Below are 27,371 nucleotides of genomic sequence, written 5' to 3' on the forward strand. Positions count from 1 at the left end.
GGACTTTTGTGCCCAGGCGAGCTTTGAACTGCGATTCTCACATCTCAGCCTCCTGAGTAGCTAGGATTAATAGGCATGAGCACCAGCACCCCATTCAGGAAGCCCTTTTTCTATGATCTCCCTTCCTTTCCCTTCTCTTGCCTTCCCATCATGTTATTATAATTATCTCTCTAGATTCGGCTTCATTGACCTGTAGCAAGCCCCCCTTCCATTCCCACAGGCTCTTCTCCATCTCTCCCGTCAGGATTGTCTGTTCCTTGCAAAACTCTATACCGCCAGGCAGGTGTGTCTCCTGTGCTCAATGAGAACAACACACGGTGGGTGTTTTCATGTTTGACATTTCACATAAGTCAAACAACATATGGAGTTAATATGAAGACTAATTGGGATGCCCCAGCATAAATCCTAGTTGATCACTAAAAGTTATCATTTCTTTAATCCACGTTGGAGCCAAAAATAATTTAAAACATGGCTAATCAAAAGAAACTTGTACTGACCGTGGAACGGATTCCCTGATGTCCTGGAGATTTACAAATATGTTTAATGCAATTAATAAGGTGACACAATCAAGTGCCAGCAAAGAAATCTGTGGGGACTCATGGGACAGGTAGACCTAGGTGCTCTTTTTCTTTCTCTACTGGAGTTTGCATCCAAGGTCTCACTCTTGATAGACATTCATACACAGTGCCATTTAAACCACTCCTCCAACCCTCTTTTCTTTAGTTATCTTGAATAGGGTCTTATATTTCTACCTGGCTGGCTTGGAATTCGATCCTCTTATTTATGCTTTTCACACAGCTGGGATGGCAGGCAAGGACCATCATGTCCAGCTGTGTATTGGTTGAGATGGAATCTCAAAAAAAATGTTCTCACTGCCTTCAAATATGCAGTTGACAATATGAGTGTCTACCCAGAATGTGTGAGGTTCACGAGCTTTTCCAGGAAGCATCTCAGAATTCAGCGTATATCTCCTTTCACACAGGAGGGAGAAGCAAGCTCGTTATGTTGGTGTGTTACCAGCTACACATTGCTGGGTGGATGTATATATTACAATTTGCACGCTGGCTGTTATCATTAATTCCAGATCATTATCTGCCACAGCTGAGCTCTTGTGTTGTCATGGTGCCTGCAGTTTTGATACACCTGAATGTTCTCATGGCATTGAACATTTTTCGAGCATTATTAGCCTAACAAATCTTTGACAAGTCAGCCTGAGTAGCTTTTTCATGGCCTTTATAGGAAAACACTCCAACACTGAGCAAGTTCTGAACTCATCCCTCCTCCGCCCAGTTCTTTGATTAGCAGGCACTGAGAAGACTTGTGGCTGATTTTCAGGGGACAAGGTCAGTATGCCTAGGCGGCCTGTCCTAGAAGAATCTATGATTCTCCTAACTGTTGGTCATACAAGTGACATGTCCATGCAGATAGCCTCCTGGTGTGCCACCCAGGCCCAAGCCCACACCACATTTCTAGTAGGGGAATGGAGGAGAGGCTCTGAGTTCAGGTATCGACATGGAGCTATGTTTGAGATGAAAAGGCAAGATGAGAACCAGTCTATCCATGACAATGCTCACAAATGCTTTTCTTGAGCTCTGGAGAGAGCAAGATGAGACAGGACAGAAGGCAGGCGCTGGGCTGAACGTGCGATCACAGGGGCAGAGCACTGGGGAGGGAAATAGACTGCTGGCTTTCTGTTCTCCAATGCTCTATGTCAGGCACTGGCTTGGACTTGAGGACCCAGATCTAAAAATGACAACGTAGACACAGCTCCTGCCCACAAAGAGCTCCTTACCAGGTAGAAACACTAACTGAAGGTGTGTTTCTCACACGGCCCCCAGTGTCAGGGTTAGCCACAAAGCCCCTTCCCTCTCATGAGGCCATCTGCAGGACACAGGTACCAGAACACAGCCTCTCCCACAGCCCCCATGTCTGAGCTCGGTGCCTAGGCTGGAGGACCCTGCTTACATCTCCACTTCAGACCCTGATCTGTTTTGTGGCTGGACATACAAGATGGCCACATAGCTCAGATCCTCATGAATCCCGAGTCCAGTGGGAGCTTTTTCTGAAAAGGATGATAGATCAGTTAAATCAAATGCCTTGCATTGCTGAAATTCAGCTTGCTTTAAACTCTAGACTGCAAATGATTAGCGGATCAGGAAATCAATTCATAGGCACACCAGCATTCTTGCTAAAGAATGAAATGGAATGGAAAAGGCCTAAATATCAAAGAACATCAGCTGTAGTGAGGGAAACTTTTCTCATGAGCCTTTAGTCTCTGGTCCACTCTAGTCCTAGGGCTTGAACTTTGCACACTCACTTGGATTTTTCTACTCAAGGCCAGCACTCTACTACTTGAGTCAGAGCTCTACTTCTGGCTTTCTGTTGGTTAACTGGGAGGTAAAAGTCTCATGTACTTTTCAGCCTGGACTGGCTTTGCACTGCAATGTTCAGATCTCAGCTAGGATTATAGGTGTGAGCCCTCAACTGCCTGGCTTGGGCTGACTTTTCATGCAAACTGGATTTTTTCCCCCTCATACCTGGCACCTCCCAATGGAATAACAGTGAGGCATGGTATCATTTCCTTTCCTTTCATATCCAAGCTCCAGTGAAAATGTGGAAACAATGTTCACCTTACTTGACAGCAAAGCAAAGCAAATTCCAGCTATGGCACATCCCAGCAGATGGAGGTTTCAGTTCTAGTTCTTTCCAGCATTTCCCAGTGGGACGTGACCTTGGAAAAGCCAGTCACCTCATTGAGCTTCCCATATTTGACTCTGCAATGCTGGGACAGTGTGTCTGTACCCTGTGACTATGGGGTATTAATGAAATAAGGTAATAGCTTAGGTAAATGGACACGCTAGAGACTGGAAGAGAGTGCCTTCCCTGAAAATGGCAAGCTTCCTATCTTTTCCTTTTCCATAGTTTAAAAGACCAAATTAAGACACCTAATGGAACAACCCATATCTATTTTGTCCAGCTTTTACCCAATGTTTCAGTAATGCTGCGTGAGTTTGGAACATTATTGTATTTCGTAGGAAAAGCCTGAGGTCTAGAGAATCTGAGGGATTGAGAAACAAATCTTATTGTGCAATGTCATTTAATGCCACATTGAGAATTTCCCAAGAGGAGATAAGAATGGGATTTGCAAACGAGTGTTCATTTATAATCCTTACTTTCGAAAACCTTTCAAAGCCCAAGTGAATATTTAGAAGTTTTTTTTACTAATGTTTTAGAAATGTGGATAACCAAATGTTTCTTTCTTGTTTTTTTCTCATTTCTTTTAAAAATATGAACTATTTCATTATAAGGCAATGTTCTGAAGCCAGAAAAAAATCATTATAGCAGAAATATAACCTGTTACAAAAAGAAAAATGATAAATGAAAATAAAAACAGGAAAATGTAAAACATTGGTGCACTCAAAAAAAGATGATTTATAGTATAGTTTTGTCTTTTGTTTCTTTACAGGAGAAAATCAACTTCTACACTTGAACAGATACATTTAAAAATGTAGAAAAGGAATATTATCATCAGCGTGGGTTTGTTTTAAGATATCACTATAGCTGATTGTATGTATTTTGCATTCTTCTAGTGCTATAGTAACCCACAGTCTGCCTCACCTGAGAACTTTGTGTTCTCATGATTTCTTCTGTGGTTTTTATGGTTATTGAAGGCTTCAGAACAATTCTGACTGTGTGAGCCAAACACATGTATCAGCATGGAATATGAGAGGCTGATGGCTTTCCATGGCTCGGCTCCCTTCCCTTCCCCACGATTAGAAAGTTGCTGAGGTAGACATGGCAGTAAGAGAAACGCTTCTAATTACAGTGGGTATTTACTTCACAGATCTACATTCTATGCTTAAAACCATTTAATTTTTCTCTTTCCCAGTCGAACCCAAAGCATATCGATTTCTGGATGCATCGTAAGATTGTTGAGTAAAATGCAAGTTACTTTCCATTTCCTTTCTGGGGCATCAGGATGAAACTGACAGGCAGGCTGTGGGTGACAGGATCAACCTTTCCTCTCACCCCTTGGAAAGTTCATTTGGCTAAAACTGAATTAGAGTTGTGCTGCTTGATTTGTAAGTTAAAATGTCTCTGGGCAAAGGAGGTCAGGAAGACACAGCTAGTAAAACGATTAGGTAGGATTGGTAGACAAGATAATGGGGGCGAGGGGTAGCAGGAAAAGTCTCAGAAGTTAGAAAGTGTAGATTAGGTGATGCCTATGTGCCAAAGCCAGGTGCATGGCCATGAATTTCAAATACACCTGGGTAACTTACTGCTTAAGTTGACCCTGGGACTCATGGCCAATAAGGACTTGGGCTGAATTACTTCAGGGTACAATGCCATGCCTTGCTGCACCCAGGATTGAAAGAACCTGCTATCTACTTAAGGAGTTTCCTGAGAGGAAATGCTTTACAAGAAAAAAAAAAGTGTGTGTGTGTGTGTGTGTGTGTGTGGTGTATGTATGGTATGTGTGTGGTGTGTGTGTGTGGTATGTGTGGTGTGTGTGTGTGTAGTGTGTATGGTATGTGTGTGTGGTATGTGTGTGGTGTGTGGTGTGTGTGGTATGTATGTGGTGTGTGTATGGTGTGTGTGTGTGTGTGTGGTGTGTGTGTGTGCGTGTGCGCGTGTGTGTGCACGAGCGCGTTGGGGGGGGGGAAGGAAGAGAAAGGAGCTGTAACAAACTGCTTCTGTGGCTGCTGTTGTACCTGGCTGCTGGCACCAGCGAGGGAGCCTGCATGTCCTTTGTTTCCCTCTCACTGCTCAGGTGAGCGCAGGCATTGCAGTAGCCAGCTAGTGAGCACGAGATCATACTAAAGATGGCAAAGCAAGAAGATAGAGGGTCCTGATCCTCTGACCTCAGAGCTACCACTGCACCCCAGCTGCCCTGGCCTGCGCTTCTGAGGTGAGGACAAAGCAAACATGCCTCTGTTTCACCTAAGTGACTGTTTCCGGCACACAGGCACCATTCCTAAACTACTTATGGACAGCTGAGAGCTCACGTTTTCAAGTGGTCCCATCTTGGGGATCTTTGTGAGTCCCTCTCTTAGGCTGGTCTTTCTGGGGGTCACTTCCTTCTGGGGTCACCTTGTCCCATCCCACTCCACTCATTAAACCATCCACAGCTTGGCAGCCCCGCTCTGCTCTCCCACCGGCACCCAGCTCTGCCTGACTGAGGTGGGACCCAAGGGCGCAATCTGAACGCTACTCTACATCGTCACCCTGGGGTGTGGCATCTGGCATGAAAAGCAGGGCAGTGCCACAGGGTGACATAACCCCGAGGCATCTGCGGCGATGGACAGTGTGCTCCCCTGAGCAACAGACCTTCCCAAGGAACAGCCGAATGAATGCCTGGGCCTGCCTGCGGTCAGCGTCATGGTCAAGTCCAAGGCACTGTGTCTCCACTGGTGAACCAGCACTTGTCCTGTGGTGCAGCAAGTTCCATTCAGCAATGCCATCCCACAAGCTCACAAGTAGTTAAATAAAAAGTGAAAACGGAGGTCGGGCCTTTCACAGAACCAAAGCCGGCTTTGGCCAGGCACAATAGTGGGTTGCTTGCATGGAGAAACAACCTCCTCTCCCACCCTGCCACATCTGCAGTGGGACCCCACGTCCTGAAGCTCTGCTGATGTGAGGTCCCTCGTGCTGTCCCAGGTGACGGAGACCTTCACTTCCACATGAGTGCTGTGCTACCTTAGCTGGCCCTGAGCTCTCACGCCAACTGCCTTCCACCAGCACACACAGCAGCTGGGAATGGAGCACGTGCTGTTCCACCCTGTGATGTGTATGCAGTTTCAGAGGCTTTGAGCCTAGTCCTAGATTTTTTTTTTGTGGGTCATGGGGCTTGAACTTGACCTGGGCGCTGTCCCTGAGCTCTTCAGCTCAAGGCTACTGCCCTACCCTTGAGCCAAGCCCACTTCCCATTTTCTAGAAGTTAATTGGAGATAAGGTCCTTTTGTGCCAGGGGTGGCTTTGAACCTTGATCCTCAGATCTCAGCCTTCTGAGTAGCTAGGGTTACAGGTGTGAGCCACTGCACTTGGCTCAGGCCCTGGGTTTTATACCCAGCCCTGCTGTACAGGAAGTACTGGGTGAGGCGTGTGGAGCTATCAGGCACACTCCCACAACGCTGTCCTGGGGATAGCCAGTGTGGTGTGTGTGAACGGCTGTGAGAGGGCCGGGTGCCACCCAGCCTGGCCTCTCCCTCCCATCTTCAGATTCATCTCCCAATACAGCTGCTAGATCTCCAGCATCCTCCCAAAGCCTAGAGCACAAAAGCCAAATGCTGACTCCCCGAAGGCCTTCTTAGCCAGGCTCAGATCTGCTCTGCCTCCCTCCCTGGGCTTCAAAAGTATCGGCCATAAAATGAGCATATCCCAGGTGACAGTAATAAGGGATCAGTAGTAATAGCCCGTCTTTGTCATTTTCAGTCTCTCGAAGCTTATTGTTGTTTTGTTAAACTGACTAATTAAAAGCTAGCTTTAATTGTCCGGGTTTCCAGCTCCTCTCCTCTTCCATGGAGTAATCAAGGATTACTTACAGATGGACGGGTCTTGTGTGTTAATATTTCTGCTGGTCGCTGCGCAGGCGGAACTGGCTGCACTTAATTTATAAGGGAGGATTTATGGACTTGGGGTTGACAACAGACAGGCGATCAATAAGGGATGATAATAACAGCATGTAATATCAAGGAACATTAGGTCTCAGGCATGATTTGGGGACGGAAGTGGGCAGTTGGAAACCTTATCATTTGAAAAAGGTCAAGGCCTGGTAGCAATAAAAATGCCTAAGAAAATAAAATCACACCTGTGAATCAGGAGCAGAGCATAAATTGCCAAATGGAAAGGGGTCTTAGATTTTGGTGGAAAAATGACTTCCTTGGGCAAGTAGTTGGGCTGTCTGCAGGACCCACGTGAGGTGTGCATTGAATGGGATTCTCTTTCTTACTGCTCTGAAGAACGACCATGAAATACAGATGGTGCAGAATTCCTCCGGCCCGCTCCTTTTGGGGCTAAAACCCAAACTCTCTACAGCACAGGGGTGGCGTTAGATGAGAAAGAGACTCAACTGCATGAGCTTCATTCTCCGCTGCATTTAAGACGTCTGTCTGCTTTTTTATTTGGGGAGGGAGAGCACAGTACATTTTTTACTGATCCAATACGTGAAACAGTTTGCTTGTGTAGTTGAAAAAGGCAAAAACAAGAGTTGTGAATTCCATGACCAATTCTGTCACCCATCACTGAAAACACAGCCTAGCCCCTGCACTCTGCAAGATGCATGCGGAACTCCACCGCCAGCGTGGCAGCAACACGCACACTCCATCCGGAAAAGTTCACATCCACAGACCTTTCAAGAATTGAAGTACAAGCCAGGCGCAGTGGCTCACGCCTGCAACCCTAGCTACTCAGGAAGCTGAGATCTGAGGATCAAGGTTCAAAGCCAGCCCGGGCACAAAAGGACCTTATCTCCAATTAACCTCTAGAAAATGGGAAGTGGGTTTGGCTCAAGGGTAGGGCGGTAGCCTTGAGCTGAAGAGCTCAGGGACAGCGCCCAGGCACCCCCCCCCCAAAAAAAATAGGAGTACAAGCAAAGGGCATTGTAGAAACTTCTTGCCCTTAGTGTTCAGAAAAAAAAGAGCAGCTGGGACATGATAAACACAGCACTATTTCAGGTTAGGGAGAGGTATGGAGATGGAACTACATCCGTGATGGGCTTTCTTTTACATGCCCCTAGAGGTTTGAGTTCTCTTCCTTTCTACCTTTCCTTCCCTCTCTCCCTCCTTCTTTCTTTCTTCTCTCCCTCTCCCTCTCCCTCCCCCCCTCCCCCCCCTCTTTCTCTCTCTGTTGCCTTATTGGAGACAGGAGCCAGGGCCTCTGCTTACTAGGCAGGAGCTCTACTACTTAAGCCACAGCCTTTTTGCTTTACTGTGTATTTTTTAGGTAGGGAAGGCAGTCTCAGGTTATGATCTTCCGAATGCTTTTCCCTTAGCTTTTTATATCCCCACCCCATCCCCGAGGCTGCCGTTTTACCACTTGTGCCACAGTGCCACTTCTGGCTCTAAGCTTAGTCAACTGGAGAGAAGAGTCTTCAGATTTATGGGCTCAGGATGGCTCAGAAGCCTTCCTCAGAGCTCAGCCTCCTGGGTAGGTAGAATTATAGGCCTGAGTCACTGGTGCTTGGATGGTCTATCTCATTCCTAACATACACTGATAAAACATGATCAACCCATTGAGGTTCCACAGCCTTGAAGCCTCAGAAAGCAAGCTCACCTCCCTGTAAGGTGTACTCGGCCACAGCCCTGCTGAAGACACCCAGGCCAGCTCCGTTGTAGGCAGCCACCTGGATTTCGTACTGGGTCCAGATGATCAGGTCTGTTACCAGGCAGTAGTTCACCTCAGGGCTGGTGATGTTCTTCTGTTGGTGTTCTCCAGGCAGGCCAGCCAGGCGGTATCTGGAGCAGAAAGGAAGTCATTCAACCCAGGACCACTCAGGCTCTACACAGTGAGAAACAAATGGAGGTCAACGACAGGAGCGGAGAGGCCAGCTCGTGTCCCAGTTCAACCATTGTAAATGGTGTTCTCTTAATTTCATGGATTACAAGCTCTGGGCAAAATGGACCTGGCATTTTGGCTGTATGATGGCTATGGAACAACACAATTTCTATTTGTTTATTTGGCACTGCTAGGGATTGAACTCAAGGCTTTGTGCTTGGTAGGTAAACATTCTGCTTCTGGAGCCATGTTCCCAATTCTTTGTGGTGCGGTGCTTTAGACATTGTTATTTATTATTATTATTATTATTATTTTCATATAGGATCTCATGCTATTTTCCAGGACTGGGATCCTTTTTTCTTCTACCTCCTGAGAAGCTGAGATTACAGATATCTGCTACCACCCATTAGCCCTGAATCCTAGCTTTTTTAGTATTGCTTTGTCTAGTACACACAGTGACTCAATTCTCAGAATATGAAACATGATTTTCACTGGGACTTGAGAAACCACTTTCCTTTTGTGAGTGGAATATAGGGAGAAATACAAAAGTGAACAAGCAGCATGTGACCTCGTGGCCCTGTGGGTTTGTCTTCCAGTTCAGTTTCCACTCAGGAATTCTAATTTTGTCCAAGTATATCCCAGTCCTAGAATAAATGACTTTGTAAAGTGTTAACACTTCTAAACTGTCAGTCCATTGCTAAGGATGACAAACTGCTTTTTCCGGGAGGACTTTTGTGAGTGCTTAGGGTAGCATGCTCTTCCGTTTACTAAAGCAGAAATTTAAAACTTGTGCTTATTAAAAAAGATGCTTTGCTCCACTCTGCACTTACGAAATGTATAAATTAGGAAATTGCTTTTTGTACTATGGAAAGATTTTTAGCACATTATGTTGATTAGTGAATTTTTTTCCCCCATGGTTCAGTTTATAGAAGTTAATGTACTGAACTCAGTTAATTCACAGAGCTTTTCTGGATCAGCCCCTTGGGCAAAATGAGGGATGTGTTTGGCACAAGTAATGTCCTTGTCACCCAGTAGCTTCCCAGTGCATTCCAGAAGTGGTTTTTGGCTTCTGAAAGCAGTGGCTGTGTGCTATAAATGGGAGGGGGAATGAAGGATCTCAAACCAGACTGGCTGTATGGGCCTCTCGGAGGCTGTCCTATTCTCTAGGCAGAGCACTACGGCAGGAAGACAGCTACACAGACCCCAACCCCCACACCCCCCCAAACAACAAAACAAACCAGACCCAGAATTTCAGACAGCTCCCTGGAAGACAATGTTCCAAAAAAAAAAAAGGACAGCTGAAACTGAATGGCCGAAGTAGAGAGGGAGCTATAAAAGTTTTTTGTTTTCATGAATATCACTGTTGTCTGAGAGCCTTCTTTCTCTCAGCGTGTGAGGGCTATTTGCACACGGCAAGGCCTGTTTGGTAGGAAACACAAACGCTCCCCTGGCTGTGTTGTAGCGTGGACAGGAAGTGCCTCCCTGCCTCAGGGATCATGTGTGGAGGCTTGCTTCCAAGTCCGTGGACTTAATCACTGGGAGATGACTGGATCATGGTGGCTGTGAGCTAACCAACGAATTCCTGCATTAGTGGATTTCAATAATATGGACTATTGGATGGTGGTACAATGTAGGTGGCTGGAAGAAGTGGGTTAGAGGGGACTGCTTTGGAGAGCATGTTTTGATTCTTGCTCCTTCCTTTGGCACCTCCAGTTCTGGGCCACCATGAGGGGAGCAGCTCATCTCCTCATCCTTTCACCATGATGCTCTGCCAGGTTATGGGCCCAGACACAATGCAGTGATGTCACTGAGCATCCAAACATCTGATAATTATTGTCCCAAGTCAATTCTTCCTCCTTTCCTCACAGGAGGAAAGGTGGTTAAGGGCTCTGTTTCTTGCCTACAAGTAGCAAGCAGCCCTTTGCACGACTCACCCAGTGAGAGCTTCATGGGGGAAATGAAAGCTATTGAACCCCAGTTTTGCCTCAGATTCTGTTGTTTAGTGAACAAACCAGCCAGGAATAGGTGCAATTCTTAGCAGGTGCTATGCAACACCCTCAAGGCAGTGGGCCTGCTCTATCTCTGTTAGCCATTTCCACCTGGGTGGCCTCAGGAACATGCTTTACCCATCTGGACCCTGTCCTCACCTCCCTACTCTGGGAATTATAAGAGGGGCATTCCACTAGGAAGAAGGGAAGGAAATAATGGCGTGAACGGTAAAGTGGCCCTCCTTCATTTTACTCTGAAGTCAGGACACCCAAAGCCACCATGGGGCTGTGTTCTCTTAAGCCACTCTACACGACGGTGAAAAATGAATCTCGAATTTGCTTCTTCCGAATAGGCTGTACTCCCTGCTGGAACAGGCAGGTCTGTCCATCTGGCCAGGGCTTGGGGCGCTTGGCAGCGTGTGCTGGATGTCCAGGAAGGTCACAATTAATTGAGGAGTGCAGGCATCCTCCCCTTTGTAGGGGGCTGTGTTGCCCTGGAGACTGCTCAGCCAATGCAGGGTTATTATGTATGTATGTACATATATATATATATGTGCACACACATACGCACACACCCAGAAATAAACAGGAGAATGCTTTTAAAGGACACAACCCTCTGCTCCTCTCTGAGAAACACCCTGTCCATTATTATAAATATTTTATTACTGCACCCGCATCCCAACTACTTGTTATAGCAGGGTTGCGAAGGTGATTTATTTCCATCGGTTCTTCCATGTGTGGCGCCTCGGCTCCAACACAGTAGACAGTGCCCTCGAGGGTCCTTGCTTGCAAACAGAGCTGATTTGCAGGCCAGAGGATTATCTGTGAATGTTTGCAAGTGAATTCATTTTTCCATGGGTCTTTAATTTCAGAAAACTTTGATAGGCGCAGGCCGTGGGGGTAGAGCAACCCTGATTTTTAGGGCCCCTGAAAACACAGGCATTCTCCTCTGCAGCTCTTCACAGGGCAGATACCAGCACAGAAGATCCTTGCACAGTAGTAAACCCACCAAATAGAGCAATGCATAGTCTCCAACGTGGCCTGGTAACATCAGAGAGATTTCATTATTAAGCTCTGGTGCCCCGAGCCTGGTTCTGTGGGAGATTGTTACCGCTCTGGCTTTGACAGCCGCAGCCTGGGGAAGCTTCCTCTGGGTGCCGGCAAGAAGGTGGCTGCGAGAGGGCAGACCAATTATTTCCATTAGTTGACGTGCACGAACAAGAGCTGGTGGAGGCTGGAGCAGGAACACACAGCCCAAGAGCAGAAACCCGAAACCCACGGCATGAAGCAGAAGAGACAGGGGAGGAAGGTCAAGCCGATTGGGGACTGTCCTAGAGCAGGAACACAGTCCTGAGCCGGCCTGGAGGGACAGCTCTCAACCTCTCTGACCTTCTTTAAAGGGGGAAGCACAATGAGGGACAGAAACAAAGGGCTGTGAGTGTTGACACTGGTTGTCCTTGTACCCCAGGGAAGGCCTGTATTAAATGACTACAGGCAGACAATGATTTGACCCACAAAGCCTGAGGAAAACCTGGAGAACAGTCAGTGACTTGGTTGTAAAAGAGAAATAATACGCGTATAAAGATTACACAAATTCCACCCACTGTTTGTGTGTATGTGTGTGTGTGTGTGTGTGTGTGTGTGTGTATGTGTGTATGTGTGTGCTTGTATATATGTTTTTGTATGTACAGATGTTCGTATGTATGGTTGAACTTGGGGTCTTCTTGATTTTCTCTTTTTGCTCATGGCTGGTGTTCTACCGCTTGAGCCACGCTGTCAGTCTAGACTTTCTTTTTTGGCAGTCCTGGGGCTTGAGCTCAGGGCCTGAGCACTGTCCTTGGACTTTCTCAAGGCTAGAGCTCTACCACTTGAGCCTCTGCACCACTTCTGGCTTTTCTCTATGTATGTGGTACTGAGGAATTGAACTAGGGTCTTTGTGCATGCGAGGCAAGCACTCTACCACTAGGCTAAACTCTTGGCCAGTCTAGACTTTTTGGTGGTTAATTGGAGATGAGGATCTCACAGTCTCTTCTGCCTGGGTTGGCTATGAACTGCCATCTTCAGAGCTCAGCCTCCTGAATGGCTAGGGTTATAGGCATGAGGTGTCTGGCTGGAGATCCTGACTTTTAATTAAAATGTGGATGACTCCGTACAGTAGTGTGCCGGGCATCTGTGGTGTGCAGGTCCAAGGAGATGGCATTGAGGACAATGTCCAGGATGTGGAGAGTTCAGGGCTGGACCGTACCCCAGGGCTGTACTGGGGATGTGGGATTCGTTTTTCCCACAAAGCCATCCAACTCCCACTGGAGATCAACAGACCCCGAGATCTCCTTTCATTGCATCAGTGCAGCATATGGTATGACCTTTGGGGGTTGGGACGATTCCATAACCTTTGCCTGGCCTTGGGGGCAGAGTTCCATAAAATTCAGGGCAGAAAAAGATGCGTCTGCCCACACAATTTAGACACAATTGTTGCCCACACAATTTAGACACAATTGTTGATAACGTGCAGGGCTAACGGTTCACTTCTCACATCAGCTAAGCTGTTTTATGTGCAGAAATTCTAAACCTTTAAGAAATTTCTTTTGATTCTTAAAAGTTACTAAGTATTTTTGTGACCATGCTTGGTCAAAATCACATGTAATAAGTCTGTGAATACGGTGGGCTTACTGTATGCATGTGCTGGGAGTGAGTGATCCTTCAAATACAAGGATAATGAAGCCTACAATTACTTACAACTCAAAGCCAGGTGCTGGTGGCTTAGGCCTGTAGCCCTAGCTACTCAGGATCTGAGGATCAAGGTTCCAAGCCAGGCCAGGAAAGAAAGTCTGTGAAATTCTTATCTCCAATTAGCCACTAAAACGTCAGACGTGGAGTTGTGGCCCAAGTGGTAGAGGACTGGCCTTGAGTGGAAAGCTAAGGGAGAGTGCCTTGGTTCTGAGTTCAAGCTCCACTGCTGGCACAGAAGAAAAAATGAAAAAAGAAATCAGATGTGTCCACTCCAGGGCTTTGGGAAGCAAATGTATGTTGTTGGAGCTCAGCAGGAGGCCAGGGTCAGCCTGTGGAGAAGAGGACAATGGACGCTGTTCTCACCCCCACCAAGGCAACCAAATTAACAGTACACCTGTGGCAGCACACTCTAATACAGGAGATTCAATAATGATCCTTTCATCTTCCTTTACTTATTTGTGTCAACATATCACTGCAATTATCACATTCAGTATAATTTTTAAATGAGTGGAAAGTTTGGCAAAGGAGATTTTTTTTCTTCCTTTCTCAAATGTGGCCAAGTTCTTTTATTTTGGCACCTCATGCTCCCTCCTAAGGTAGGGAGAGAAAATGCTCCCCTTCCCCCCCAGTCAATGGACCTGGCAGGCACAAATGCACACCTGGCCATCCCTGAGATACAAAAATACCCAGTTTTGTTTCTAACAACACCCAGACAGTGTGAGGTGTTTTTTTTTAATTCAAAAAGGTGAGGTTTCTTTCATTTTCTTGAAATGCTAGACTATCTGGCAAAATTGAGCAAAATGGAAACAACTGGCTGATAACGAGATCCACTTGCTTAGTGCTAAGGCTGTGATTATGGTCAATAATGCCCACATCTGTTGAAGATTCGTAAGTAATTAAAGCTTTAACACTGGCTAGCGTACCTTCCTCCCTTAGTCCTGATGCTCCCTCCCCTCCTGTCAAAGCCATGACTGCTGCTGCCATGCACGGGGGCTCAGGTCTGGAAACCTAACTTGGGAGGCAGAGAATGGGAGGACTGCCCTCTGAGACCAAGCTAGGCAAGAAAGTCCGCAAGACTCATCTCAATAAACAAACCCAATAAAAACAAAACAAAACTGTGTGCAGAGAGTACACCTGCCATTTGGGCTAGATCAGGAAATGTAAACAAGAGGAACCCAGGCTGGCCAGAGCACAAGTACTGAAAAAGAAAATAAACACAAAAGGAGTGGGGCAATGGGTCAAGTGGTAGAGCAAGCAAGACTCTGAGTGCAACTTTTCATTATCCCTCCCCTATCGAAAGGAACCGTGAAGCCAGGCGTGGTAGCTTATGCCTATCCTCCCAGCTCTTGGAGAAGGTTATGGTTTAAGATTAGCCAAGGTGGATGCTTATGACCCACACCTATAACTCTAGCTTCTCAAGAGGCTGAGATCTGAGAAATAAGGTTCCAAACCAGCCTGGGCAGGAGAGTCTGTGAGGCTCCGTTCCAATGAACCACCAAAAAGTGGAAGATGGAGCTGTGGCTCAAAGCATAAAGCACTATATCCTTTGAGCACAAAAGTTCAAAGACAGCACTCCAGCTCTGAGTTCAAGCCAAAAAAGAAAAAAATACTAGCCAAGATAAAAAACAATTAGTACCTTATCTCAAAGAACAAGTTGTGTGTGGTGGCCCATTAGCTATGTGGGAGGCAGAGGTAGGAGGATCACAGTCTGATGCTGGCCTAAAGCAAAGGGTAACTGCAATGACACAGAGCAAATGCGGGGCCTTGAGTTCAAGTCACAGTACTTTAACAAAGATGCCACCGCCAGTAGGCGTCTGCCCAGAGGTGACCACGCACAGGGGTCTGTGCAGGTGTCATGTTATCCCTCATCTCAGTCTGCACCACTCCCTCCCCACAGGCTCCCCCCGCCCCAAGCTGTGCACTCATGCAGTGAGGCTGAAGCCTGGAGAGGCCTCATCACATGCTACTTGCCTGAGGATGTAGCCTCGAAGTACCCCGTTGTGCTCTGTCTCTGGGGGTGGCTGCCACTGCACCATGATGGACTGGTTGGTCCGCCCACTGGCCACGATGTTTTTTGGGGGAGCACTTGGCGGTTCTTCAGGCAACATCAACCTAACGATAAAGGATTGGTGGGGGAGAGACGGTGAGTGCCAGGAACAAAGGACCTCGGTGCCCTTCACCATGCAGAACCTGGAAGTCCGAGCCGAGGAGGACAAGGCACAGCTGATCACCCGAGGTGTGAAGTAGTTCTCACCCCAAGTGTGAAGTAGTTACCTCAAATCAGCACCCTGGCAAGTGGGCCGGGCTGGTGACAAGGCAGGTGTGGGAGGCGAGCGGTGTGTCTGAAGAGAGACCCAGATCTGACATGCCTGCAGGACTGCTTATTTCTCATCGAAACTCCTCTATCTTGAATGAGTAAAAGCCATTCCATCTGGGGTGTCTGGGGGATGGCACCCTGACATTGGTTGGAGACATTTCTCTGGGTCACTTCTGCTTGAGCTTCCCAAAATGACCTTCCCAGGAAAGTGGGGGAGGGGCAGTCAGCTCTGCACACATCCGCTTACGTCCTGTGAGATGGGGCGCAGCCTTGTGTGGAGAGAAAGCCCCGCCATCACAGCACCCCTGCCAGCTCTCCATTTCCTGCTTACCACAGGCTGTGCCACCAGGAGCTGTCTGTGTAGACACAGCCAGGAACCCCGGTGAGGAATCTAAGACACTTGGCTCTGAGTACTTAAGGAAGAGCTGAAGAGTCCTACCCAGGTCTCCTTGGGACTGTCTTTTCTTTGTCAAATTTCTGCCAGTCTTGCTAAGGGACAATTGATTTCCTGCTTCCATCTAACGTGCCACTGTGCTTGGCTTTGTGGCCATGCAGCCCGCCATGGCGGAGGGAGGGTGGCAGCACTCACCTGCTCGTCTCCGCGCTGTACTGGCCCTTTCCTACTTGGTTCACTGCGCACACCCTGAACTGATAGGTGCGGGCTGGAGTCAGGCCGCTCATGATGACACTGGTCTCCTCTGGGCCAACGTTGGATAAATGTATTTTCCACGGAGAGTCTACAGAGGATGAGCAAGACCCACGTCAGCCTGCATGAGGAGTGGAGATTGTCCCCAAGATAATGCCAGGAGAGGAGGGGGAGGCTGTACCCATTTGCCAGATGCACACATCGAGGTTTAGTTATGTGCCTAGCCACTAGTGAGCCTGGCATGAAACTCAGGCCTCCTGCTGCAAACCTAGCACATTTCCTATTACCTCTGGGCTGTCATCAACAAGTAAAGGGATTCAATCTGCATCTGGCAGTTCGAAAGGGTCCAAAACATTCCTAATTCCTGGGCTCAATATGCAAATGGGAAAAAGTTCCGTGTGGGCACACATGGTCAGACACAGATTGCAGCTTTGTCTCCTGGAAAAGGATGCTGCACTGTCTGGGAGTGATAAATAAAAACTATATTCATTAACATTTTAATAAAAGAGGAAAGGAGGATGGTAAGACAGATGGGCTGGGCACTCTTGCAGTCCATCACCACCACAGCCCCATGCAGCTCTGGCAGCAGAGGGGCTGAGGAATTCACAGCTCCTTTGGAATCCCTTCCTGCCTGGCTTCCGAGCAGGTGGGCAAGCACCGTTCTGGCAGCCACATGGGCCCCTGTCGGCATGGCAGGCTCTGGCAGGCTCTGCGGGCATCCGCCACATTTGTGAGCTATTTTTTTCTTTTTTTCTTTTTCTTTTTTTACAGTTTTCCACGTGCCAGCGTGTTTTGTAGAGTAGAGGGGATCTGGCAGGGGGCTCGGCGTCCCTGGCAGCCCCCAGTCTGAGTGTGGGGATGCCTGGTTGTCTTGGCAGGCTGAGAGTGAAGAGAGGTAAGACATGGGGAGAGGCCGGCAGGGTAGCAAGCACTCAGACCCTGCTGGCCTCCACCCCCATAGACTGAGCAGCAGACAGGGCACAGGAGAGCCTCTGCAGTGCTGGGGCGTTGCTGACATGCACACACTGGCGACTCCACCGGGAACCCTAGCCATTCCCCCACAAACCTGAAGGCTCACATGAAGGGTCCATAGCATGCGCCTCTGGTGCATCCAGCGCTGGGGCACCTTCCAGGCCCTCCAGAACGTGGCCCCCCGATACCCCAAAATAAAAAGGACATTCCCAAAGGCCATCTCTGTTGACTCCTTGACTGGGAATTTGCTGGCTTGGATTCCTCGACACCATGCTAGGCAGCTCTTAAAGGACCATGCCAGTTGGGCTACAGAGATTGAATCCTTTCGAATGATTTCAAAGAAAGCTGCTTCCAAAAATGCCTTTCTGGAAATGCAGCCTACACCGCCAGCTGGGTAGCGTTTCGCTCTTGGCTCTTGATTTTTGGTGATACGGGTAACTGGCAATTGCTATGAACCCTTGTCTCTTTATGTTCCCTTTAAAAACATGATGTGTGCATTCTTAATTAGCTACCTAAAGCCCACTTGTTCTCTCCCCGTTCCTGCGGCCTCATTGCCTCCCATTCATGCCATTAAAAAGCCCAGAGCCACCTGGCCAGCCTCCCTTATCAAGGCAGAAGGTGGGAGAGTCACTGCCATGCCAGGGCACACAGTCACAAAAACAGTGTCGTGCCAAAGCCAATGAACCTGGCAGGAAACACACACACACACACACACACACACACACACACACACACACACACACACACACACCGAATATGAGCTCTTCTGCTTAGAGACATTAGATATCGTTTATATTTCTGTAAGAATGGGGAACACATTACAACCACAATGACAAAGTACCTCACACCCACTAGGATGGCTGGTAGCCAATAAAACAAAGAAAACAGCAAAGCAGGTGTTAATAAGGAGAATACAATGGTGCAGTCACGGTGGGAAATGGTACAGTAGTTCCTTGGAAAATTATAAAAGGAATTACAATATCATCCAGTGGTTCTACTTCTGAGTCCATATCAGAAGAACAAATGCAGGGGTGTGGAGAGGTATTTATGCACGGTGCTCAGAATGGCTTTATTTACAGTGGCCAAAAGGTGGATGCAACTCAAGGGTCCATAAATGGATAGATGGACTAAAAAATCATGGTAGATTACTCAACTTTAAAAGAAAGAGGAATTCTGACCCAGTCTACAGCATGCATGAACCTTAAGGACCAAGGGATCATTATACTAGTTTTATTCCACTTTTGTGAGAGATGGTGGCAATGAAATTCACAGGCAGAACGTAGAAGAGGCTCAGGGCGGGGGCCAGGAGCACTGCTGCCTGGCTCAGGTCTCACTTTCATACATTACGAAGAGTTTCAGAGATGAGTGGTGGTGATGCTGACACAGCGTGAGTGTACCTGACATTGCTGAGCTGCTCTCAAAACCAGCTGAAGGGCCGCTCTGTGTATTTTCCCACAATAGAACTTGTCAGATGCTGAGGGATCATGCCTATAATCTTAATGACTCAGGAGGCTGAGATCTGGAAGATCATGGTTCAAAGTCAGCACGGGCAGCAAAGTCTGTGAGATTCCATATCCAAGATAGCCAGCAAAATGCTGGGTTGGAGACATGGCTCAGATGGTAGTGTGCCAGTGCAAACAAATGTGATTTCCTTCATTGTCCCCATCTCCCTGCCACCTGCTTCCTGAAGGAGCCCTGATTGGTAACAGCATACCTCCCTGTCTGCAGTTCCCACAGTGACCACCAGGGGCCGCCTCACTGGCTCCATCAGAGTGAGTGACAGCTGTGTGAGGAAGGGTCCAAAAGCACTCCTGTGCTTTGAACACAACATCCCCACTGAGAGTCATGTTGAGGCTGGGTCCCCAGAGTGAAGGAGTTGGTGCTTGTGACTTTGAGAGCATGGGGATCTTTAAGAGAGATTACGGCTTCTTTTTCTTTTCTTTTCTTTCTTTCTTTCTTTTTTTTTGTGCCAGTCCTGCGGCTTGAACTGGAAGAGTGGGTGCTGTCCCTAAGCTTTTGTACTCAAGGCTAGTATTCTACCACTTTGAGCCATAGCTATATCTTTGGCTTTCTGGTGGTTAATTGGAGATCAGAGTCTCATGGACTGTCTTGCACAGGCTGACTTTGAACTGCAATCCTCAAATCTTAGCTTCCTGAACAGCTAGGATATCAGGGATGCGTCACCATTGCCTGACTAGATTAGTGCTTTTTCTAAAAGTAATATTTTCTTATTTTATTATCAGGGTGCTGTGTGGTGGGGTTACAGTCACATTATAAGGTAATGAGTACATGAACATGGTTACCCCTTCCTATATTTTTCTTCCATGCCCCCTCCCTTCCCTTCTATTTAACATGAGAATGTTGCTGCTGTTGCCAGACTAGACTTGTTCCCTGCAGCCAGGTCATGACAAAGCAGCTCTGTGCGCTCTCCTGGCCTCTCTACACACATCTACTACTTTTCCTACCGCCCTGCCATGTTGGGATATAACTAGGGGCACTGGCAAATGCTGTGACTTTCCAGTCAGTGGCATCGTGAGCCAAACAAACCTCTTCTCTTTAGACATCAGCCAGCCTCAGATACTCCTCTACAGTAACACAAAGCCACACTGGGACACTACTTTTCCTGAGCCATCCCTCCCAACCTCTGCTTCCAATAACCCTAGGCCATTTGTTCACTCAGAGCATAAACAGAGCTAGAAAGTCCAGGGCTTGAGTCACAGGGCCCACTGCCCACTGTGATCTGACAAGATAGCCTATTCATCTCCACGTCTCGGCTCTACTCAGTCCACTGGGTATACCTGCAGAATTCTTCACTTATTCTTTTCCCTCCCGACTACAAGATAAAAGATCTGGCAGGGAAAGAGATTAAACTGAAAACTAATACAAATGAACTCGATCCATCTCATGGGCACCCTTGATTTGTTAGAGGAAAAAAAAAAGATGCGTAGTGGTTTGGGAAGGATTTGTTCGTTCACAAGCTTCAGAATTGCAAGCTCGCTGAGAACAGTTACAATTTAAATAGTAAATCTGTTCCTGACAACAAGCAAAATCCCTTTAACGATTCTCAGTGCTCACAGATGTGTAGGACACACTGCTTATCGATGGACTAGAATGGAGGGGAGTGCCCGGTGAAGGGAAGGATCCCACGCAAGTGTCCTGCCTTCCACCTCCCCCTTGGGGACGAAGGAGTCCTTGCAGGCCTCTGATCTGGAAGGCGGGAATGGTAGGCACCTCCAACCAAGCCACTCCAAACCAAGCTACTCTGTCACACAGCGGCTGCCACTCATCAACGCCTAGCTGTCAGCACCAATGCACAAGGACTTCACTGTACTCTCTGCTGGTTCAAATGCTGGAGCTTTTCAATCTCTGGAAAAGTACTAGACTTCTAGTGTTTTTTCTTTTAAGAGCATTACCATTGTTTTCTCTATTAATGGTACCTGAGGAAGGAAGTCTTTTTTTTTTTTTTTTTAAGGAAGCTTCCTTTTAATTGTTGCAAGGATCATCTCCATCACACACCCCTGATGAGTGGAGCCACGTGCAGCCATGGGCAGCTGGGAGGGCTTCAGGGAGGTGACAGGACACTGCTCTACAAGTCCAGGAAACCAGGACTCCTGAGCCTGATCGATGTGATCTACTCGGCACAGGGGGTCAGTGCCTAGACTCATGGGGAAGGCTGGACATCACCAGTGTGGAGCTTTGTGTGTGGAGCAGAAGGTGCCCGGGGGATCTAAGGATCGCATGCATGCACACACATGTGCACACACGAATGAACACTCTATGGAAGATAAAAACGTGAGGATTGAATGTGAACCTAATCCAGCCACTAAGCAAGGAAGAGGTCGCAAGGATGGTTGTGACAGTCACACCATCCACATCTAAGACATGGGGCAGTCTCAGGACAAGCAGCAAACCCCGTGGCCCTGCCTAATCCAGAGAGATAGAGAGGCTGATGCGGCCAGCGGCAGCTTCTGTTGACTGAATGATGTTCAGAGACTAAACAATGCACTGGGCACATCTGTATTTGGATCCCGACTGAAGAAAATCAAATGCAGGGCCAAGAATGGTGGTATATACCTGCAATTCCAGCCTCTTAGGAGGTAAAAGTGGGAGAATGGAGAGTTTACAGCCATCCCAGATTACATGTCAAAAACAAAATATATGCACAAAGGTCTGAGGAGGGATGGGTAGCTCAAGTGGTAGAGCACTTGCCTAGTATGCATATACTGAATGATAATAATATCAACAATAATAATGTGAAAAACCCCCTTTTCAAATGTGCAAAGACTTTTTCAGGCAGCTAGGAAAATATATGCTGAGTATTAGATAATATTAAGGATGCCTATAATTTTGTTAGGGACAAAATAATAGAATTTCCTTTAAACGCATTAGCAAAAAAAAAAGTAGGAAATAGATGAAGCCCTTGGTAACAGGGTTAATGGTGGCTGAAGCCATTGTTCTGGGACCATGTAATGCTTTTCCCGAGGAAAGGTGCCCAGGCAGAGACCATGTCATTATGACATCACCACACTGAACACGGGTAACTTCCTTTTTGCCTTAATTGTCCATTTGGTTGGTGAAACATGATTTTGTTGATGCTATACCTTACATGCATATACACAGCAAATCCATTTTATTGTAGATCTTTTACACACATACACATATGCATTTAAATATGCATTTTGGCAGTATTAGAGTTTGAATTTAGGGCCTCATGCTTGTTAGGCAGGCATTCTACCATTTGAACCATGTCTCCAGCCCCTTTTGCTTTGTAAATCTATTTTTTCATATAGGTAGTGTACTTTTTCTTAGAGCCAGCCTCAGACTCCGATCCTCCTATGCTTCCTGCATAGCCAGGATTACAGGTGTACCAGCACACTGGGTTTACAAGTGACCTTAACAAGGTACTGTCAAAAATAACAAGTTTAAAAACTGAAAAGACTTTGCAGCTAAGCATGGGTGGCTCACATGAATAATCATAGCTGCTCTGGAGGCTGAGATCTGAGGATCTCACACAAAAGTCTGTGAGATTCTTGTCTCCAATTAACCAGTGAAAAGCCTGAAGTTGAGTTGTGGCTCAAGTGGTAGAGTACCATCCTCAAGCAATAAAAAGCTCAGAGACAGTGGCCAGGACCTGAGGTCAAGCCCTAGGACTGGCACCAAAAAAAGGGGCGGGGGGGGGAAAGAAATTTCAAAACCAAAAGCTTATCATTCCTGTGCACAATGCACAGGATCTCCTAGGAGGATCTCCTAGCCGGCTCTGCTGCTCACCAGCTGTGTTGAAATTGTGTAATCTGCTGAGTTTCTCCCTGCCTTTAAGTGTGGGAAAACATGTTTCCTAAAGCAAGGTTAATGTGGATTGCTTAACTGGAATGACAAAGCGGACATTTTAGACTTGTGGAGCTGTGGCATGTCACAAACAGGCGTCGGTAGTGGGGGGGGTGTGATGGGAAAAGTTAATCGAGTATTGTCAGTGTCTGAGGAAAAGAACATGAAGTCACATGGGGTTTTAATGCCTCAGTGGTCATTTTGTGATGAGTACATAGCCTGCTCCAGGCAGCTCTAAGTCAGGGAGGCTCAGATCTACTGTGCACACAATATAGTGACACACAAATCATTTTGGAGTATGGGACTCTGGTGGCTTTTTTCCTCCCTCCTCAATGTCTGTCTTCTTAGAATCATGTAGTATGGTGAATTCTGAAGCTCCCCAGCCTATCTCCTCACATGTGGAACAGTTAATGCCCATGGTGGCCTGATTTGGTTTGTGTGTGTTGTCTTTTCTTTCTGAAGATTGGTGTTAGACCAACTGGGGAGATGATTCTCAGAGGCCTGAGACATTTCCAAGCTCCCTATCTGACACCGCTAGGGCTCTTTCTTCACCAGGTTTTATTGCCCCCCACCATGCTTTATTCTCCAAATGTCTGCTAATGAAAGTGTTTTCCCTACTTAAATACCTGTTTCATAAATACCTGTGACAGGCATGGTCTCCTTGGGTGCATTTAAAACCAGGAGCAAATGCTACAAATAGAATGCAATTCTCAATATGCTGATGCCCAGGGGAAAACGAGCTGAAACATAAAGCACTCCCTAACAACTTGGAGGTGATTAGAAAACACCTCTGTGAGCTACGGTTCAAAGACAGCGTTGAAATGACCAGAAGCCCCAGGAACAAAGTCTGGGCTGTGGTAGTGAGTGAAGCAGCAGAAAGCCCATCAGCTTTTAAGTCCATAATAACGACGAGAATAAGACGGTAACCACACTGTGCAGTGCCGATCGTGAGGGGTTTTTATCCCTGGGCAACAGAGATCCTGGAGTGCTGTGTGCAGGACAGCAGTGGGTCTATGCATGAAAAGACACCTGTGGAATTAGAAGAAAGAACCCAGCCATGCAGCATAAAGAGAGCCCTCCACCCCAAAGATGCCAGGCAGGGGGGCTTGGAGAGGCCCTGGGCCTCAAAGCATGTTTTCCCCTGGTTGATTTTGGACTGACATCTGACATAACCAAGATGCTTCAGAAAGCAGAGACAGACACATTAATGACAAGAAATAAGAAAGTCTGGCAAGTGCTCGTGGCTCACACGTGTAGTCCTAGCTTCTTAGGAGGCTAAGATTGAGGACCTTGGTTCAACTCCAGCCCAGGCAGGAAGATATGCAAGACTCTGATCCTAGATTAACAAGCAAAAGCCAGAAATGGATCTGTGGCTCAAGGGATGGAGTATCATCCTTGAGTAAAACATCTAAGGAGAGTGCAAGGCCCTGAGTTGAAGCCCTCACACTAGCACAAACCAACCAACCCCCCAAATGAACCAAAACAACAAAAAACAATACACATTCTGGAACTACAATAATTAAGAAAGTGTAAAACTGGAAGGAAAGACAGATGATGGGTCTATGGAAACCCCACATCCACTTAGTATACAAAAAAGTAAACATGAAAGATACATAGACTGGCTTGGTGCCAGTGGCTCAAGCCTGTAATCCTAGCTGCTCAGGAAGCTGGGATCTGAGGATTGTGATTTGAAGCCATCCCAGGTGGGAAAGTCTGTGAAACTCTTATCTCTAATTATCTACCAAAAAAAAAAAAGCTGGAAGTGGAGCTATTATGGCTCAAGTGGTAGAGCACTAGCTTTGAGCACAAATGCTCAGGGACAGTGCCTAGGCTCTGAGTTTAAACCCCAGGACTGGAGCATGCATATGCAAACAAAGTGTGTATGTGTGTGTGTTGTGTGTTTGTGTGCATACACACACAATACATGGACTATTCAATAAATCTTGCTAGTAAGGTTCACTTAAGGAAGAAAAAAACTCTTGTGTCCAATTCCAGATGCAACTAAAGAGTTAAGTACATTAAAAACCAACCCTTTAATTAAGAACAAGCTGAAATTTATATTTACTTTTTGCTTGATTTTGTTAAAATAGCCAGACACAAAAGTGATGAAATAGTAAAGAGAAATATCGATATGTGTAACTTTGTAGGAAACAAACACTTCTCTATGTTAAAAAGTAATGTGCAAAAATTACAGGTAAAAGCAAACTGGAAAAAAATACATGTCACAGATGACATCAAACATCTTAAAGTCTGGATAGAAAAATGGGGAAGGCCAAGAGTTTGGTTTAATGGTAGATTGCTTGCCTACCATGCAAGAAGACCCGGGTTTGATTCCTCAGTACCCCATACTTAGAAAAAAGCTGGAAGTGGTGCTGAGGCTCAAGTGGTAGAGCTCTAGCCTTGAGAAAGCTCAAGAACAGTGCTCAGGCCCTGAGTTCAAGCCGTAGGACTGGCAAAAAAAATGGGAGAAAGGAGTATAACATCACAGTCGAGAACAGTACAAGATGTCAACCTACATGGAAAACTTCCAACATTGCCAATAATCAAAAACAGAACACTCAGGCAGCTGCCAAAAGTCCTGAAACTCAAAACCAGAAATGCCCTGAAAAGCGGAGAACGTCTTTATGAAATGGAAGTGGGCCACGACTAACACCACCGCCCCTACATACTCTACTACTAGGCTCACTGCCCAGTGCTGTCCTTAAGGCTTTGTTTCCATAGTGTGTAGAGCAGCACCAAGGACAGCACCCCACAGAGTGGGAGGGCAGGATGAGAAGAGATTTTTTTTTTCCCCAGTCCTGGCCCTTGAATTCAGGGCCTGGGACATTTTTTACTCAAGGCCAGCACTCTGACACTTGAGCCACAGCACCACTTCTGGCTTTTTCTTTGTATGTGGTACCAAGAAATCAAACCTAGTGCTTTGTGCATGCTAGGCAAGCCCTCTACCATTAGGTCAAACTCCTGTCCCCGAGAAGAGAATTTCTGACATGCTGGGCACCGAGTATCTGGCATGCTCAGGGACTATAAGCACACAATGCCGTGGCTGGTGGCACATGTGGAGAGGTAGAGTGGTCAGATGGCAAGTTGTGCTATGTTCCATGTTAAGAAACCTGGAACCTACTGTTTAAGCCACGAGGAGTCTTATACAGCTGGGTCACCACAGAGTTCAAGCGGAGGTGGAAACAAGTGGGGCACACTGTGGTGGAGGCTATGGTGAGGAAGACAGCACACCCTATCCTTGGGCAGAGACCATAGGCTCTCTCTGCCATGATCTGACAGGCTTGTGGCAGGGGAGATGGCTTATCCTGGCTTGCACTTCCTGACAAATGAGGAAGAGGGGAGAAGAAACTGGAGCCACAGAGTTCCAATGGACAGAGTGATCAAGGGCCAGGAATACTGCGGTGGACAGGCATGGACTGGGCCATGTTCAGAGATACAGATGCAGCTCCTGAATGTTGCTCTGTGGAGCTTGGCAGAGGCCCCTCTGGAGGCAAGAGCGGTCAGCAGGAAGGGGTTGTGAGGCTCTGGCCTTGGCCAGTCACTAAGCTGCATCTGCCTGGCCCCCGCTAGATCTGGAACTTCCGAGAGAACAGCAGTGTCCTGCCACAAGGAGCTAAGGAGCTGAGGGGAAGGGCTTCAGGATGGGACTACTTAGTACCATGGGCCAAGCGCACCATGCTGAGGGGAAGCCAAGCACAATTTCCATTCCAGTGTGCTTGCTGCTCAGCTGTTCTTTCTGGCTATCATCAGCCCACTTGCTCAGCTGCTACTTAAGGGTACTCATTCCTAATCAAAACCTGATCACCTGCGGGGCTTCCTGTAGGCTGTGGCAGAAGGGAACATGACTAAGCTGCAACTCAAGCCACAGACCAGACACTGTGCCACTACAGTCAGGGACAGCCAAGAGATGGCCAGCTGGTTACTCCTGATGCGTCAATGCTACCTGCAATGGCAGCTCTGAAGGACAAACTGTTGAGACCTTCGCCAGGCCTGGCCCCCTTCTCCTCCCATTGATAGGCAGGCCCAAGATGGGTCCATTTGTCAGGGTCACCAGTTAAGGAGAGCCCAGTGAGATTCCTCATCACTCTCAATGGAACAAAACAGCATTCAGAGGTGTGGCTGGCACTCCTTTGGCTACCACTGGCCAGTCTATAGCACACAGGGGCTGGCCCTGTGGTGAGGAGGTAGAGACATGCCTACTATGTCTATAATCTTGGGTTCAAACCCCAGCTCTGAGAAAACAAAAGCAAGGGTAGTGACCCATGGATGCAATGTCACTGAAACAGATCACTTTGTTGTATCCTAGCATCCGGAAGAGTGTCTAATGTAGACAAGAAGCTGTCACTCAGATGCATGGATGCATGGATGGATGGATGAATGGATGGCTGTACATGAAGCATGAGTCTGATTTCGGCAAGATGTCTGACAGGACAAGCCAGTCGTGCCATCAGCCATGCTAACAGCTGGGGTGGCGTCTTGAAGCAATGCTGTCTTTGATATAACCAGGAAGGTAGAACTTTTCCTTCTGGAAGATAGCCAAGGGCTGTAAATCTGAGTTTGTCTTGGGGACTCCACGAGAGAAGATGTCTGTTATCTTATTTGATGAGTAGCTACTAAGCACAAGGGACCGCGGACAGAGGCAGAAATAGGACCCAGATCTGTCTCAGGAGATGGAGGCGTGCAGGCTGTGTGCAGGGTGGGGATCTGTCAGACGTTGGATGACAGGTGCTCTGCTCCTGTCGCATGCTCTTCACACACAGCCACAGGCTGCACAGTTGTGACACCCTCAGGAAAACCTCATCTTCTCAAAGATTATTTTCATAAATAGTGCTGACCCTTCCTTCTCTAGTTGGTGTAGCTGAACTGAAACGAAGACCCTGTCTGTGGGCGGCCTGGTCTC

The 27,371-nt window shown here is 47.2% G+C and overlaps 1 protein-coding gene across 1 annotated transcript in view; it reads right to left on the minus strand.

Annotated features, from left to right (window-relative positions):
• Positions 1-27,371, minus strand: part of Sdk1 (sidekick cell adhesion molecule 1) — an 803,720-nt gene that overhangs the window by 154,012 nt on the left and 622,337 nt on the right. Inside the window, exons 15-17 of the mRNA XM_090329832.1 lie at positions 16,118-16,265; positions 15,183-15,323; positions 8,272-8,453 (exon numbers count right to left, since the gene is read on the minus strand). Of these exons, the coding sequence (XP_090185958.1) occupies positions 8,272-8,453; positions 15,183-15,323; positions 16,118-16,265 (471 nt within the window). The remainder of the gene's footprint in view (positions 1-8,271; positions 8,454-15,182; positions 15,324-16,117; positions 16,266-27,371) is intronic.

This window comes from Megascapheus bottae, chromosome 3 (assembly GCF_031878675.1).
Source record: "Megascapheus bottae isolate mThoBot1 chromosome 3, mThoBot2.hap1, whole genome shotgun sequence".
In the NCBI taxonomy this organism is placed as follows: Eukaryota; Metazoa; Chordata; class Mammalia; order Rodentia; family Geomyidae; genus Megascapheus; species Megascapheus bottae.